This window comes from Brassica napus, chromosome A1 (assembly GCF_020379485.1).
Source record: "Brassica napus cultivar Da-Ae chromosome A1, Da-Ae, whole genome shotgun sequence".
NCBI classification, from domain to species: domain Eukaryota; kingdom Viridiplantae; phylum Streptophyta; class Magnoliopsida; order Brassicales; family Brassicaceae; genus Brassica; species Brassica napus.
The window spans coordinates 10,290,647-10,308,603 of NC_063434.1; the positions used below are offsets into that span (position 1 = coordinate 10,290,647).

The 17,957-nt window shown below is 36.4% G+C and overlaps 3 protein-coding genes across 3 annotated transcripts; 1 reads left to right on the plus strand and 2 right to left on the minus strand.

The window, feature by feature from the left end:
- Nucleotides 1-165: 165 nt before the first annotated feature.
- Nucleotides 166-16,530, minus strand: LOC106378404 (extensin-2-like). Its single transcript, XM_048766059.1, has 2 exons — nucleotides 15,538-16,530; nucleotides 166-1,180 (listed from the first exon to the last, which is right to left on the minus strand). The coding sequence occupies exons 1-2, from the start codon at nucleotides 16,469-16,471 to the stop codon at nucleotides 297-299; spliced, it is 1,818 nt and encodes a 605-aa protein (XP_048622016.1). The 5' UTR covers nucleotides 16,472-16,530; the 3' UTR covers nucleotides 166-296.
- Nucleotides 4,647-6,666, minus strand: LOC106376185 (extensin-2-like). The gene has a single exon (XM_048766089.1). The coding sequence runs from the start codon at nucleotides 6,590-6,592 to the stop codon at nucleotides 4,778-4,780; it is 1,815 nt and encodes a 604-aa protein (XP_048622046.1). The 5' UTR covers nucleotides 6,593-6,666; the 3' UTR covers nucleotides 4,647-4,777.
- On the plus strand, nucleotides 6,938-9,540 carry LOC106355063 (thioredoxin reductase 2-like). Its single transcript, XM_048765313.1, has 7 exons — nucleotides 6,938-6,976; nucleotides 7,566-8,281; nucleotides 8,505-8,562; nucleotides 8,660-8,703; nucleotides 8,793-8,910; nucleotides 8,989-9,177; nucleotides 9,270-9,540. The coding sequence occupies exons 1-2, from the start codon at nucleotides 6,938-6,940 to the stop codon at nucleotides 8,268-8,270; spliced, it is 744 nt and encodes a 247-aa protein (XP_048621270.1). The 3' UTR covers nucleotides 8,271-8,281; nucleotides 8,505-8,562; nucleotides 8,660-8,703; nucleotides 8,793-8,910; nucleotides 8,989-9,177; nucleotides 9,270-9,540.
- Nucleotides 16,531-17,957: the final 1,427 nt, after the last annotated feature.

Genomic DNA, 17,957 nt, shown 5'->3' on the forward strand with positions numbered 1-17,957 from the left:
CAACAATTTTTCAATGTTTCACCAATATGAAACTAATGAACAGAATTCCATATAAAAATGACTAAATTTAATTTAAATGCTAATTATTGGATAGGAAAATGTAATTATTTCAAATTTAGAGTGAGTTTGAACAACATCTACCAATAAATAGGTGCATCCAAAAAGTAGCCAAATTTTAGTGGTATTATAAAACCATAAAATAGAGGAGGCAACAACAACGGAAAATCAAAAGACAATTTCATCAAAAAAAACAATAGCAATGAATCATGTTGCTTGTTAAAGAAACAATTTAAAAATTAGTAGTAGGGCATTTTGTAGACATATGGTGGAGGTGGTGGAGACTTGTAGGAAACTTTTGGGGAAGGCGAGTAGTATGGTGGGGAGCTGTAGACATATGGCGGTGGTGGAGACTTGTAGTCAACCTTTGGCGAAGGAGAATAGTATGGTGGAGGTGGTGGGGAGCTGTACACGTATGGCGGAGGTGGAGACTTGTATTCGGTCTTCGGGGAAGGAGAATAGAATGGTGGAGGTGGTGGTGAGCTGTAGACGTATGGCGGTGGTGGAGACTTGTAGTTTACCTTCGGGGAAGGAGAATAGTATGGTGGAGGTGGTGGGGAGCTGTAGACGTATGGCGGTGGTGGAGATTTGTAGTTTACCTTCGGGGAAGGAGAATAGTATGGTGGAGGTGGTGGGGAGCTGTAGACGTATGGCGGTGGTGGAGACTTGTAGACCATCTTTGGCGAAGGAGAGTAGTATGGTGGAGGTGGTGGGGAGCTGTATACATATGGCGGTGGCGGAGACTTGTAGTATACCTTCGGGGAAGGAGAGTAGTATGGTGGTGGTGGTGAGCTGTAAATGTATGGTGGCGGTGGAGACTTGTAGTCAACTTTTGGGGAAGGAGAGTAGTATGGTGGAGGTGGTGGGGAGTTGTAGACGTATGGAGGTGGTGGAGACTTGTACTCTACCTTCGGAGAAGGAGAGTAGTATGGCGGAGGTGGTGGGTAGCTGTAAACGTATGGTGGTGGTGGAGATTTGTATTCGACCTTAGGAGAAGGAGAGTAGTATGGTGGGGGTGGTGGAGAGCTGTAAACGTAAGGTGGTGGTGGAGACTTGTAGTCTACCTTCGGAGAAGGAGAGTAGTATGGTGGCGGTGGTGGAGAACTGTATACGTATGGCGGTGGTGGAGACTTGTAGTCTACCTTCGGGGAAGGAGAGTAGTATGGTGGAGGTGGTGGAGAGCTGTAGACATATGGCGGCGGTGGAGACTTGTAGTCAACTTTTGGGGAAGGAGAGTAGTATGGTGGAGGTGGTGGGGAGCTGTAGACGTATGGAGGTGGTGGAAATTTGTACTCTACTTTTGGTGAAGGAGAGTAGTATGGTGGAGGTGGTGGGGAGTTGTAAACGTATGGAGGTGGTGGAGACTTGTACTCTACCTTCGGAGAAGGAGAGTAGTATGGCGGAGGTGGTGGGGAGCTGTAGACATAAGGAGGAGGAGGAGACTTGTACTCTACCTTCGGAGAAGGAGAGTAGTATGGCGGAGGTGGTGGGGAGCTGTACACGTATGGTGGTGGTGGAGACTTGTATTCGACCTTAGGAGAAGGAGAGTAGTATGGTGGAGGTGGTGGAGAGTTGTAAACGTATGGTTGTGGCGGAGACTTGTACTCTACCTTCGGGGAAGGAGAATAGTATGGTGGCGGTGGTGGAGAGCTGTATACATATGGCGGTGGTGGAGACTTGTAGTCTACCTTCGGGGAAGGAGAGTAGTATGGTGGAGGTGGTGGAGAGCTGTAGACATAAGGCGGTGGTGGAGATTTGTATTCGACCTTCGGAGAAGGAGAGTAGTATGACGGAGGTGGTGGGGAACTGTAGATATATGGTTTTGGATGTGGTGTATATTTAGGGCCTTGTCTTCTATATTGTGGTGGAGGAGATGGTGGTGCCGAGTAATATGGGGAATTCTTTTTGGGTGGATATGGTGATTTGGTTTTATGGACTGGGGGATATTTCTGAGTTGTTGGGGGAGATTCATAAGGGTAAGCTGCAGCTACGATGGCGCTAAAGACCACAACATAAACCATGCAATGCCCTAATCCCATAATTTTTGCGGATCTCATTCTACCCGTAGCTGCTCTTTTTAGTTTCTCTTCTTTGTTATGATATAGTTCAACGTGAAGTCCCTTGATATATAGTCGCTTTTTGTGTAAAGTTTATATTATTCTCCCCACTTGGTTTCGTGTGTGGCACTTCCAACACATTTAGACGACGTGCTTAAGTTGTTTATTTTAAGATGGTGATTTGTTGAGCATAATAAATGGTCCAGATTCTTTGGCAACTTTCTATTGTTTTAAGAAATTTGTTTGCTTATTTTTTATTTAGGTCCCAAGATTAGTGAAAATGAACAAAGTGCATAACTGGTGATTATTTTAGACACAAGTAAAAATAATAATTTGTTTATCAAATGAATGTGGGGAAAGCGAAGATTATTCCATTATTACCAGTAACTTTTTATCATAAAATCAAAAACTTTTACATATTTTTGTGAATGTTATAACACAAACTATAAATAAAAAACTTGAAGTCATGGGAACATCTCCGGCTACACTTCTGTTTTTATGAACATTTTGACGAGTATGTTCCATGTCTAGTTTTTTTTTTTTGAAAAAATGTTCCATGTCTAGTTGTATTCAGTCGATTGTTTGGTTGCTTTTATATCATCAGCACTCTCCATATGGATTCCTCATCTGGCTTTTATCTACCAGTAACAGTTTTAAATAGATCATATATAATACACATATATGTAAAACGTACATGCATGTTGTTTTCCTAAAGGAAGTGATCGATAAAAACTATTCTTATTAATTGTTTAAATCCTAAGAGAAACAAAATTTTCGTTTATCATTCATGTATGTTAGACACAAATTCATATACTATATGTGGACAAATAGTCATATCGATACATACAATTTACCAACGTGGTTTCATACATGATCTAGGGTTTATCCTTATTATTTGTACTTTATTATTTTCAGATGAAAAATAATTATTTACACTTCATATAATTTTTTATTCTTGCAGTCTAAAGATGAATGAATAATGCTGGCAGCAAATGGTGGTGAATCATTTTAGTAATTTAGACCGACCAAAATAAATACATGCATCATCTCATTAAAACTCATTAGCGCGTCCTTTAGAATTTTATATCACAAATTGGCAATGTCTATGGGATGCTCTTCGCTTGTGTTCATTCATATATACCCTCAATATTACTAAACCTAACTAATCCATCTTCAATAGGCGCACTGGAAATCCATAGTTACTCCTAGACGCAAAAACAAAGATGTAACATATCACATTTACCATGTAATTAATTATATTCTAATATGAGCTATGCACCTGAAATTGTACTACAGTGAAAAGTCTATATACTAATAATGGTGGGACTATAATATTTTATTAATTTGCAGACTTATTAATTTAGAAAAAATCTATTTTTTAAAGATTTTTTTATATTAAAATTTTAAAATAAGAAAATATTTGATTGTATTAATTAAAATTTTTGAAATGGTATTTTCGTATAGCTTTTACGTATATAAAATATGTTTCAAAGACTTTAATTTTCATTTTAGATATAAATTTACTAAAGATCATCAAAATATATTGAAATCAACAAATTGTATTTTATCACAATGTCTTTTTATTGTGAAAAACAAAGAGATTCGCCTAGTTTTTTTTTGTTGTTAAAATGTGAAATTTATTGATCAATGAATAATATTAGGAATTTACAATAGGTTATGAGAGGCTATAAGAACTATAAAAGAAAAAAATATACAATGAATGTAAAAAATAAATTTCAAGATCATGTGAGCTAAACCGTAACTTCGAACCACCGACACATCAAGCCTGTAAACTTGTGGTCAGCCTTATATCGAAGAGAAGTAATCCTATTTTGCATAGCCTTATTAATGATCCGAACCACATGTTCCACTGTCCGAAACCCCGTTTGGTGTCTTCTCTCATTCCTCTCTTTCCAAAGATTCACCTACTTACAAAACAGTCGTAGCTAAATATAAAAATAAAGTCGATTTTTATCGACAAAGTTAAATTTCAGGAAATTGTTACATTTTCAACAAATAATTTATAAACCGAGGGATTCCAAATATTAGTATTGTTAATATTTCCTCCAATATCTACCGTCCTTGAAATTTATTGGGTAGTCGGCTACCAATCCGACCATATTTAATTGTGTAATTGAGGCTATATATTTTGGTTAGATAAAAAGCATTCAGAATAAACAACAACATCAGTTAGTGAGGCGTAAAAAAGATCTATAAAATTCTAATACACATATATGGGTTTTGGATTTAATATGCACTACAATAGAATTATGTCAAGAATGTTTTATTTCAATTCAGCTTAATTACTCAAAATTATCTTGCTGGTGCACAGATTATTTCACTAAAAATAAAACTACAAGCATACATCAACAATTTTTCAATGTTTCACCAATATGAAACTAATGAACAGAATTCCATATAAAAATGACTAAATTTAATTTAAATGCAAATTATTGGATAGGAAAATGTAATTATTTCAAATTTAGAGTGAGTTTGAACAACATCTACCAATAAATAGGTGCATCCAAAAAGTAGCCAAATTTTAGTGGTATTATAAAACCATAAAATAGAGGAAGCAACAACAACGGAAAATCAAAAGACAATTTCATCAAAAAAAACAATAGCAATGAATCATGTTGCTTGTTAAAGAAACAATTTAAAAATTAGTAGTAGGGCATTTTGTAGACATATGGTGGAGGTGGTGGAGACTTGTAGGAAACTTTTGGGGAAGGCGAGTAGTATGGTGGGGAGCTGTAGACATATGGCGGTGGTGGAGACTTGTAGTCAACCTTTGGCGAAGGAGAATAGTATGGTGGAGGTGGTGGGGAGCTGTACACGTATGGCGGAGGTGGAGACTTGTATTCGGTCTTCGGGGAAGGAGAATAGAATGGTGGAGGTGGTGGTGAGCTGTAGACGTATGGCGGTGGTGGAGACTTGTAGTTTACCTTCGGGGAAGGAGAATAGTATGGTGGAGGTGGTGGGGAGCTGTAGACGTATGGCGGTGGTGGAGATTTGTAGTTTACCTTCGGGGAAGGAGAATAGTATGGTGGAGGTGGTGGGGAGGTGTAGACGTATGGCGGTGGTGGAGACTTGTAGACCATCTTTGGCGAAGGAGAGTAGTATGGTGGAGGTGGTGGGGAGCTGTATACATATGGAGGTGGCGGAGACTTGTAGTATACCTTCGGGGAAGGAGAGTAGTATGGTGGTGGTGGTGAGCTGTAAATGTATGGTGGCGGTGGAGACTTGTAGTCAACTTTTGGGGAAGGAGAGTAGTATGGTGGAGGTGGTGGGGAGTTGTAGACGTATGGAGGTGGTGGAGACTTGTACTCTACCTTCGGAGAAGGAGAGTAGTATGGTGGAGGTGGTGGGTAGCTGTAAACGTATGGTGGTGGTGGAGATTTGTATTCGACCTTAGGAGAAGGAGAGTAGTATGGTGGGGGTGGTGGAGAGCTGTAAACGTAAGGTGATGGTGGAGACTTGTAGTCTACCTTCGGAGAAGGAGAGTAGTATGGTGGCGGTGGTGGAGAACTGTATACGTATGGCGGTGGTGGAGACTTGTAGTCTACCTTCGGGGAAGGAGAGTAGTATGGTGGAGGTGGTGGAGAGCTGTAGACATATGGCGGCGGTGGAGACTTGTAGTCAACTTTTGGGGAAGGAGAGTAGTATGGTGGAGGTGGTGGGGAACTGTAGACGTATGGAGGTTGTGGAGATTTGTACTCTACTTTTGGTGAAGGAGAGTAGTATGGTGGAGGTGGTGGGGAGTTGTAAACGTATGGAGGTGGTGGAGACTTGTACTCTACCTTCGGAGAAGGAGAGTAGTATGGCGGAGGTGGTGGGGAGCTGTAGACATAAGGAGGAGGAGGAGACTTGTACTCTACCTTCGGAGAAGGAGAGTAGTATGGCGGAGGTGGTGGGGAGCACACGTATGGTGGTGGTGGAGACTTGTATTCGACCTTAGGAGAAGGAGAGTAGTATGGTGGAGGTGGTGGAGAGTTGTAAACGTATGGTGGTGGTGGAGACTTGTACTCTACCTTCGGGGAAGGAGAATAGTATGGTGGCGGTGGTGGAGAGCTGTATACATATGGCGGTGGTGGAGACTTGTAGTCTACCTTCGGGGAAGGAGTGTAGTATGGTGGAGGTGGTGGGGAGCTGTAGACATAAGGCGGTGGTGGAGATTTGTATTCGACCTTCGGGGAAGGAGAGTAGTATGACGGAGGTGGTGGGGGACTGTAGATATATGGTTTTGGATGTGGTGTATATTTAGGGCCTTGTCTTCTATATTGTGGTGGAGGAGATGGTGGTGCCGAGTAATATGGGGAATTCTTTTTGGGTGGATATGGTGATTTGGTTTTATGGACTGGGGGATATTTCTGAGTTGTTGGGGGAGATTCATAAGGGTAAGCTGCAGCTACGATGGCGCTAAAGACCACAACATAAACCATGCAATGCCCTAATCCCATAATTTTTGGGGATCTCATTCTACCCGTAGCTGCTCTTTTTAGTTTCTCTTCTTTGTTATGATATAGTTCAACGTGAAGTCCCTTGATATATAGTCGCTTTTTGTGTAAAGTTTATATTATTCTCCCCCACTTGGTTTCGTGTGTGGCACTTCCAACACATTTAGACGACGTGCTTAAGTTGTTTATTTTAAGATGGTGATTTGTTGAGCATAAGAAATGGTCCAGATTCTTTGGCAACTTTCTATTGTTTTAAGAAATTTGTTTGCTTATTTTTTATTTAGGTCCCAAGATTAGTGAAAATGAACAAAGTGCATAACTGGTGATTATTTTAGACACAAGTAAAAATAATAATTTGTTTATCAAATGAATGTGGGGAAAGCGAAGATTATTCCATTATTACCAGTAACTTTTTATCATAAAATCAAAAACTTTTACATATTTTTGTGAATGTTATAACACAAACTATAAATAAAAAACTTGAAGTCATGGGAACATCTCCGGCTACACTTCTGTTTTTATGAACATTTTGACGAGTATGTTCCATGTCTAGTTTTTTTTTTTGAAAAAATGTTCCATGTCTAGTTGTATTCAGTCGATTGTTTGGTTGCTTTTATATCATCAGCACTCTCCATATGGATTCCTCATCTGGCTTTTATCTACCAGTAACAGTTTTAAATCTTTATATATAAAGTTAAGTTTGCTCTCTCCTTAGGGCCTCCACGTCAGTTGCCAGGTAGATAAGTCACTTCCTCACATATCGACACGTGGCACCTGTATACGAAACATATCGTTTCATTAAGACGAGAATCAGGTTTTCGTACTCCTTCTCCGCCATTATTTCCATCGTGAAGAATCTCCTCTTAGGGTTTTCACAACATCGATTGCTCTTCTCTTAATCAACCCAAACACCACAGTTACAGATCCATCACTTAAACGCCTCTTTAATCCATTAACTATGATCGGGTCTTCAATACGAATCTCTCTTCTCTAGAACGGTCTATTTGTTAGTATAAATAAGTATGCTTTTCTCCTCCAGAATTTCATCGACATCGTCGACACGTTCTGGACGCAATCAGAGCGGTTCGGCACCGAGATCTTCACGGAGACAGTCACCAAGGTCGATTTCTCCTCGAGGCCGTTCAAGCTCTTCATGGATTTGAGAACTGTGCTCGCCGATGCCGTCATCATCTCCACCAGAGCTGTCGTGAAACGGTTGAGCTTCGTCGGATCTGGCGAAGGCGCTGGTGGGTTCTGGAACCGAGGGATCTCAGCCTGTGCTGTATGCGACGGCGCCGCTCTGATCTTTAAGAACAAGCCTCTGGTAGTTATCGGCGGCGGAGACTCTGCGATGGAGAAGGTTTATATAATCCACAGGTGCGATACGTTTAGAGCGTCGAAGATCATGCAGCAGAGGGCGTTGTCGAAACCTAAGATTGAATTGATTTGGAACTCTGTGGTGGAGGCATATGGAGATGAGAATGGGAAAGGTGTGCTTGGTGGTTTGAAGGTGAAGAACGTTATTGTTAGTGGTGATGTTTCGGATTTGAAAATATCTGGGTTGTTCTTTGCGATTGGTCATGAACCGGCAACGAAGTTCTTGGATGGGCAGCTTGAGCTTGATGAGGATGGGTATGTGGTGACCAAGCCTGGTACCACTAAGACGAGCGTTCTTCTCTACGAGGCTGTGGATTTCTAACTATATAAAAGGTTAGCTTTCATCCTCAGAAGTCCTAACACTAGAAATTTATGCTTACTTTGAATGGGCTAACTTATCTATCTCTTCAAGTTCTTATTAGGTTTTCTAATAGAGTTTAGATCATTTATTGATTTCTTGCTATTTTCCTTCAGTCAACTTATTTGTTCTAATTTCCATTCTTGGGCTCTTTGAGTTACTGTTAGTTTCTTATAATAGATCGTTTATGATTTGCAGGACGCTCCAGCTCCTATGCCAAAAGATACAAATTTGGATGTAATTAGAGTCTTAGCTGGTAAGCAATCCAACACTCAATGTATTTTTATGTCTATAGACTCTTCTTATATGATGTTTCAGATGTCTTAAAAATAAATGTTTTCTTTTCTGTGCAGATGTAATAAACCACCTGATTCTCATATATTGCAAAGCCTCAGAGGTAATAAAGAGACATCAACTCCTTATTGCGTTTCATGTTCTATTTTTAGAAGTTAAAGAACATTTTTTGGTGGTCTTTTATATGATTAGTTATTTGCAAGACATGGTTTGATGGTTATGGTGAACTCAGTATGACTGCAGCATAGAATTGGTGGGGTGTTTTACAAAAGTTCAGAACTCATCAGTCCGTATAACAACTTGCTTAGCTGTAGGTTCTTTTCTTGAAAGCATACTCCTCTGTTCATAATCATTAAAGTATATTAACATTTGAAACTTTCTCTTTAAGGTGGGATTGTTATAAAGATGGTTGTTGAAGGTGAGTAACCATATGTTGGATGGGAGAAGAAGCGAATAAGCAAGTCAGAGTTGGATGGGTTTCCTTTAATTTACATTTTATTGATGGAGATGGCATGAACAACAGAAGAAACTCACAAAAAGTCATCAGGCTGTCATTCAATTGGCTGCAAAAGGAAAAGTAAGAGAATACTTTTGTACTAAGCTTAGCCATACCTAATATCTCTAGACTGATTTGTCTTATATTTATTTGATGACGTTACTGTCCTACAGGTTCAAGTACATGAGAGGATGAACAATACAATTAATCCAACAATTGGCAGAAGAACTTTCAATCAATAGACTGAAACCCGAAAGGAAGAGAAGCAACACCTTCTTTTTCTTCATGTGCCTTTGCAGCATGATGATTTAGTGTAGCTTTGTCAGCAGATGCCGTTCTTAAGCCAAAAGAAGATATAAATGCTGGGAGTATTTGTATTTTTTAAACTAACGTTGATTAACACTTTCACCTGAGAGGTACTGTAATAGAAAGTTATTTTTCATTGATAGCCGTGTGATCGTGTACTATTACCGCAAGCCATGGAATTGGTTTAACCAAACCGGGTTTAACATCAGTTAAACCTTTCTTAAAACGAGTGTACAGTTTGAGAATATTATAATGTAAGATACAAATCCAAATTATTGAAACTAACCAGCAATAGCATATAGGAATACATATTCTGACAAACTATAGAAATTATATTCAGATAAATGAATTAAAACAAAAAAAATGCTATGACCAAAATGAGATGTCCCAAAACTAACGTTGGAAAATTAATTAGATCGTGGAACAACATTCGTGGAGAAACTGAATATATTAAAATATTTTCCTAATAGTATCAAATGAAAACACAATCAGACAATGCGTAGCATATAGTTCTTACGTTTTATCAGTTTCATGCCGACTAAGGAATATATTTTTTAAAAAGTGAATCTCAGAGAATCTTTTTTATTTGTGTGAAAATTATGAATAAAAATACAACTAATAATTCACATATAATCAGTATAAATATCTTTCAGAAATTGGCTTGGAAATAAATATAACAAAATCTAACAAATAAAACCATAAATATTTGATAATAATACATAAAATAACCAAAATACTTAAAGACATTTATAAAAAAAACATAATATCAATAATAAATATGAAAAATTACAAGAGAAAAATTAGAAAATTTATTTAAGATACTATTTTACACATTATATCAAGGGTTTGTAGTAATTAAACCTTTTCACTAAAGATGAATCGTAAAAAATACGTTCAACTAAATTTTTTGTGAAATAAACCTTTTAATTTCATTAACATATGTTATCTTCCATCTATAAAACTGTAATGGAGAGTGACATATGTTAACGGTTTATATGTTGAGAGTTTATAATGTTGAAAACTTAGATGAAGTTTTTTTTACAATTCAAAAATAGTTAAGGAGTTTTATCACTAAAAGTTTTAAAATATTTATTATCATTTATACATTGTTTTAGATTGATATAAGCCTTTAAACTAATATATAAATTTTAATACATTACTTTATAATCGATTTATAAAGCTTCATAAATATTATATTTTTACGTATGATTAAAATGGTTTCACAATGATTTAACATTATTCGTGATACTACTGAAACATAAAGTAATACAATAAATCAAGAATAATATATCAAATATAATATTTTATTGATAAAAACAAAATATAACTTATTTGTTCAGAAATCAATGAGAATAAAAATAATCATGCATTATTTATGGGGAATAGAAGGAAAGTAAGAGCCGGAGGACAAAAATCATGAAAATAGGAAAAGTGTGTCCTACTCTAAATACAAAGATTGAATTCATGAATGAATTATCCTCGACACCACTTAAGACTTAATATAACTTAGAAATGTTAAAGTATTTGATATTTGACAATGAAGATATAAATACATAAATTTTCTTATATCACCATTGCCAGATATCAAATAATTTAATATTTTGAAGTTATATTAAATTGTAAATAGTGTTGAAATTTATTAATTTAGGATGTATAATAAATTTTATATTAAATTAATGTATTTAAATTTATAAATTAATTTTAAAGGCTTATAAATCAATCTACGAAAATGTATAAATGATAATAAACATTTTAAAACATTTATTAAATTTTAGTTATAAAACCCCTCAACTATTTTTGAATCGTATAAAAATCCGTAAACTAAGTTTTCAATATTATAAACTCTCAACTTATAAACCGTTAACGTATGTTATCCTATGTCACAGTTTTTTAGACGAAGGATAACATATGTTAACGAAATTAAAGTTGATGGTTTATTTCACATGATTTTTAGTTGAGGATTTTTTTTTATGATTCATCTTTAGTTGAAGGTTTAATTACTAAAAATCCTTTTTATAAAATATAAGCTAACGGGAAAAGTGAATCTCACAGCACTTTTCTCCTTTTTGTTCACTAAACTTAATATAAGGAAAATAATTAATAATTAATACAATTTTTATTAAAATATTAGGGAAAATAAAAAAACTTCGTAAAAGAGTAATGACAATAAACTCAAATAATAGGTAAATTCCCTATACATACCATACTACACTACTTACACCACCGAAATAAAAAATAAATTGAAACATTTAAATATTTGGGTGTACACGAATATCAATTTGATTCTTTTAATTGCTCAACCCCTAGCATCGATGACTAGATACAAACCCAAAACTTGCCTTTCAGACGATAACCTGCCGGTCCACTACGTCAAAAGCATGCAAGAGTGTTTCCAAAACATCAACATAAACTTCAGGTTCCAAAATCTGCAAGCAACAATGGTTGGTTCATACAACAATGAAATTTACGTACGACATAAAATATTATGCAAAGGAGAGCCCAATATCAGTAAAGCATGCTTTGGTATGCTTGGATGAAAACTAATAAAAACGTAAGTTGACCAATGCTGGAGACGCATCAAAGAATCGTTTCACATTGTTGAAGTAACCAAACTACCATGCTATTCAAAACTTTTAGGAATACAAAATCAATGATTATATACCGCCACAACAACATTAAAAAGCATATGCGACACTTACTATATAATATATACATATAAAAATTGTTTACCTAATTAAAGGAGTAGATGTAAAGTATTATCGCCATATATGTGTCGAAAATAAAAAAAATGAATTCAAAGTAAAAAAAGTCTAGCATAATCCCATAATCGAAAGAAAATTAAATTAAATAGTTGTATAGTGTTTTCTAAGAAAGGGTTGTATAGTGCAAAAAAACACCACACTATACAACAATCATACGAGGAACAAATAAGATCTAACATGATAATAGATAACTTAACATAAGACAACAAACTAAAATAGTTATTCCACTAAAATAAAAACCTCCATTCAGACAATCATAACTATTGTATGCGAAATTTAGTCAACAATGACTTTGATGCTCAATCTTCTAATAATAAGCAAAAGAAATTATGGATACGATAAATAACAAAGAATATATACATATATATATAAACCAAATTCTTAAAGCTGAAAATAATTATAAAAAATATCATTTAACAAATATAAAACACACTCAGTGAAAATATACAGTAATATAGTTATATACATCACACGTCAAGTATATCCCGCGCGTAGCGCGGACCGACCCTAGTAGATCATATATAATACACATATATGTAAAACGTACATGCATGTTGTTTTCCTAAAGGAAGTGATCGATAAAAACTATTCTTATTAATTGTTTAAATCCTAAGAGAAACAAAATTTTCGTTTATCATTCATGTATGTTAGACACAAATTCATATACTATATGTGGACAAATAGTCATATAGATACATACAATTTACCAACGTCGTTTCATACATGATCTAGGGTTTATCCTTATTATTTGTACTTTATTATTTTCAGATGAAAAATAATTATTTACACTCCATATAATTTTTTATTCTTGCAGTCTAAAGATGAATGAATAATGCTGGCAGCAAATGGTGGTGAATCATTTTAGTAATTTAGACCGACCAAAATAAATACATGCATCATCTCATTAAAACTCATTAGCGCGTCCTTTAGAATTTTATATCACAAATTGGCAATGTCTATGGGATGCTCTTCGCTTGTGTTCATTCATATATACCCTCAATATTACTAAACCTAACTAATCCATCTTCAATAGGCGCACTGGAAATCCATAGTTACTCCTAGACGCAAAAACAAAGATGTAACATATCACATTTACCATGTAATTAATTATATTCTAATTTGCGCTATGCACCTGAAAATGTACTACAGTGAAAAGTCTATATACTAATAATGGTGGGACTATAATATTTTATTAATTTGCAGACTTATTAATTTAGAAAAAAATCTATTTTTTAAAGATTTTTTTATATTAAAATTTTAAAATAAGAAAATATTTGATTGTATTAATTAAAATTTTTGAAATGGTATTTTTGTATAGCTTTTACGTATATAAAATATGTTTCAAAGACTTTAATTTTCATTTTAGATATAAATTTACTAAAGATCATCAAAATATATTGAAATCAACAAATTGTATTTTATCACAATGTCTTTTTATTGTGAAAAACAAAGAGATTCGCCTAGTTTTTTTTTGTTGTTAAAATGTGAAATTTATTGATCAATGAATAATATTAGGAATTTACAATAGGTTATGAGAGGCTATAAGAACTATAAAAGAAAAAAATATACAATGAATGTAAAAAATGAATTTCAAGATCATTGAGCTAAACCGTAACTTCGAACCACCGACACATCAAGCCTGTAAACTTGTGGTCAGCCTTATATCGAAGAGAAGTAATCCTATTTTGCATAGCCTTATTAATGATCCGAACCACATGTTCTACTGTCCGAAACCCCGTTTGGTGTCTTCTCTCATTCCTCTCTTTCCAAAGATTCACCTACTTACAAAACAGTCGTAGCTAAATATAAAAATAAAGTCGATTTTTATCGACAAAGTTAAATTTCAGGAAATTGTTACATTTTCAACAAATAATTTATAAACCGAGGGATTCCAAATATTAGTATTGTTAATATTTCCTCCAATATCTACCGTCCTTGAAATTTATTGGGTAGTCGGCTACCAATCCGACCATATTTAATTGTGTAATTGAGGCTATATATTTTGGTTAGATAAAAAGCATTCAGAATAAACAACAACATCAGTTAGTGAGGCGTAAAAAAGATCTATAAAATTCTAATACACATATATGGGTTTTGGATTTAATATGCACTACAATAGAATTATGTCAAGAATGTTTTATTTCAATTCAGCTTAATTACTCAAAATTATCTTGCTGGTGCACAGATTATTTCACTAAAAATAAAACTACAAGCATACATCAACAATTTTTCAATGTTTCACCAATATGAAACTAATGAACAGAATTCCATATAAAAATGACTAAATTTAATTTAAATGCAAATTATTGGATAGGAAAATGTAATTATTTCAAATTTAGAGTGAGTTTGAACAACATCTACCAATAAATAGGTGCATCCAAAAAGTAGCCAAATTTTAGTGGTATTATAAAACCATAAAATAGAGGAGGCAACAACAACGGAAAATCAAAAGACAATTTCATCAAAAAAAACAATAGCAATGAATCATGTTGCTTGTTAAAGAAACAATTTAAAAATTAGTAGTAGGGCATTTTGTAGACATATGGTGGAGGTGGTGGAGACTTGTAGGAAACTTTTGGGGAAGGCGAGTAGTATGGTGGGGAGCTGTAGACATATGGCGGTGGTGGAGACTTGTAGTCAACCTTTGGCGAAGGAGAATAGTATGGTGGAGGTGGTGGGGAGCTGTACACGTATGGCGGAGGTGGAGACTTGTATTCGGTCTTCGGGGAAGGAGAATAGAATGGTGGAGGTGGTGGTGAGCTGTAGACGTATGGCGGTGGTGGAGACTTGTAGTTTACCTTCGGGGAAGGCGAATAGTATGGTGGAGGTGGTGGGGAGCTGTAGACGTATGGCGGTGGTGGAGATTTGTAGTTTACCTTCGGGGAAGGAGAATAGTATGGTGGAGGTGGTGGGGAGGTGTAGACGTATGGCGGTGGTGGAGACTTGTAGACCATCTTTGGCGAAGGAGAGTAGTATGGTGGAGGTAGTGGGGAGCTGTATACATATGGCGGTGGCGGAGACTTGTAGTATACCTTCGGGGAAGGAGAGTAGTATGGTGGTGGTGGTGAGCTGTAAATGTATGGTGGCGGTGGAGACTTGTAGTCAACTTTTGGGGAAGGAGAGTAGTATGGTGGAGGTGGTGGGGAGTTGTAGACGTATGGAGGTGGTGGAGACTTGTACTCTACCTTCGGAGAAGGAGAGTAGTATGGCGGAGGTGGTGGGTAGCTGTAAACGTATGGTGGTGGTGGAGATTTGTATTCGACCTTAGGAGAAGGAGAGTAGTATGGTGGGGGTGGTGGAGAGCTGTAAACGTAAGGTGGTGGTGGAGACTTGTAGTCTACCTTCGGAGAAGGAGAGTAGTATGGTGGCGGTGGTGGAGACTTGTAGTCTACCTTCGGGGAAGGAGAGTAGTATGGTGGAGGTGGTGGAGAGCTGTAGACATATGGCGGCGGTGGAGACTTGTAGTCAACTTTTGGGGAAGGAGAGTAGTATGGTGGAGGTGGTGGGGAGCTGTAGACGTATGGAGGTGGTGGAGATTTGTACTCTACTTTTGGTGAAGGAGAGTAGTATGGTGGAGGTGGTGGGGAGTTGTAAACGTATGGAGGTGGTGGAGACTTGTACTCTACCTTCGGAGAAGGAGAGTAGTATGGCGGAGGTGGTGGGGAGCTGTAGACATAAGGAGGAGGAGGAGACTTGTACTCTACCTTCGGAGAAGGAGAGTAGTATGGCGGAGGTGGTGGGGAGCTGTACACGTATGGTGGTGGTGGAGACTTGTATTCGACCTTAGGAGAAGGAGAGTAGTATGGTGGAGGTGGTGGAGAGTTGTAAACGTATGGTGGTGGCGGAGACTTGTACTCTACCTTCGGGGAAGGAGAATAGTATGGTGGCGGTGGTGGAGAGCTGTATACATATGGCGGTGGTGGAGACTTGTAGTCTACCTTCGGGGAATGAGAGTAGTATGGTGGAGGTGGTGGGGAGCTGTAGACATAAGGCGGTGGTGGAGATTTGTATTCGACCTTCGGGGAAGGAGAGTAGTATGACGGAGGTGGTGGGGAACTGTAGATATATGGTTTTGGATGTGGTGTATATTTAGGGCCTTGTCTTCTATATTGTGGTGGAGGAGATGGTGGTGCCGAGTAATATGGGGAATTCTTTTTGGGTGGATATGGTGATTTGGTTTTATGGACTGGGGGATATTTCTGAGTTGTTGGGGGAGATTCATAAGGGTAAGCTGCAGCTACGATGGCGCTAAAGACCACAACATAAACCATGCAATGCCCTAATCCCATAATTTTTGGGGATCTCATTCTACCCGTAGCTGCTCTTTTTAGTTTCTCTTCTTTGTTATGATATAGTTCAACGTGAAGTCCCTAGATATATAGTCGCTTTTTGTGTAAAGTTTATATTATTCTCCCCACTTGGTTTCGTGTGTGGCACTTCCAACACATTTAGACGACGTGCTTAAGTTGTTTATTTTAAGATGGTGATGTGCTGAGCATAAGAAATGGTCCAGATTCTTTGGCAACTTCCTATTGTTTTTAAGAAATTTGTTTGCTTATTTTTTATTTAGGTCCCAAGATTAGTGAAAATGAACAAAGTGCATAACTGGGGGGGGGGGGGGGGGGGGGGAGATTTACTATTTGCATTTCATACTATGGATATACTACCGAAACTTTTTGACTATTTGAAATATTAGACTATATGGAATAGAAGATATATAACATGCTAACCAAGTAAATGTGCCTTCAAGTGTTCTATATTGGGAAATAATTTATAGATTGTATTTGGGTTTACAGTTTCATGCATAGGGTTTAGATTTAGTAAGTAGAGGTTTGGGTTTAGTAAACCATATTATATACATTCTATTTGGGTTTATGCTTCTTTAATTAAAGTTTAGCTTTCATAATCAATGGTGTGTCTTTCTTCTTTTTTTGGGTCATTATTTCATCTTTTGTACCAGCAACTTGCATATGTGGAAGGTATAATCGGATAATATGAAGCTTAAATGTTAGTTTATTCATTTAGGGTTTAGTGATTAAGATTTAGAGTTTAGTATTTGAAAGGTGGGGGTTGAGATTTGGATTTAGTGACCCTATCATATATCGGTCCATTTGACAATTAATAAAGAGTGTTCTATTTTGTTCACCATTATGTACTATATTATTTTTTTGTTCCATTCTATCTGGATTTAGGATATATACTTGGGTTTAGGGTTTAGGGGTTAGTGATTAGGATTTAGGATTTCGTGATTAGCATTTAGGATTTAGTATTTGAAAGGTGGAGGCTCAAGTTTGGGTTTAGTGATACCAATTTAGGATTTAATATTCAAAAGTTATGTATGAATTTAACATTTAAGAGTTGTGTGTTGGGTTAGTCATATATTATTTCTCATATGAAATGAAACCATCCTTTTATTTTTCATCATGCACTAAATTCATTTCAGTTTCTACACCGTTACACTACAAGAAAACTCAAGCTTAACGAGGAAAATTAAAGAGGAAAAACAAACCTCGTAAATTTACGTCAACTTTACGAGGAACTTACGTGAAAAATAGTATCATCGTTATTTCCTCGTAAACTAACGACAAAAACAGTTCGTCGTAAAGTCGATGTAACGTGACATGTCATTTACGAGGAAATAACGATGATATTATTTTTCACGTACGTTCCTCGTAAAGTCGACGTAAACTTCGTGTGTTATTTACGAGGAAATGATTTACGTGTGTTTAGCGAAAAAAATTTTGAATCCACCAACTTTGTAGGTGTTACACGTTTTTTTTTTGCACCTAATTA

What these genes read in the sequence shown, in the direction of transcription:
- LOC106376185 (XM_048766089.1), bottom strand. Translation starts at nt 6,592, where the DNA reads ATGAGATCCCCAAAAATTATGGGATTAGGGCATTGCATGGTTTATGTT.
- LOC106355063 (XM_048765313.1), top strand. Translation starts at nt 6,938, where the DNA reads ATGAATGTGGGGAAAGCGAAGATTATTCCATTATTACCA. An exon ending in AGATTATTCCATTATTACCA is followed by an intron (nt 6,977 to 7,565) that starts GTAACTTTTTAT and finishes TCTCTTCTCTAG; the next exon opens with AACGGTCTATTTGTTAGTAT.
- LOC106378404 (XM_048766059.1), bottom strand. Translation starts at nt 16,471, where the DNA reads ATGAGATCCCCAAAAATTATGGGATTAGGGCATTGCATGGTTTATGTT. An exon ending in GGTAGACTACAAGTCTCCAC is followed by an intron (nt 1,181 to 15,537) that starts CACCGCCACCAT and finishes ACAAGTCTCCAC; the next exon opens with CACCGCCATACGTATACAGT.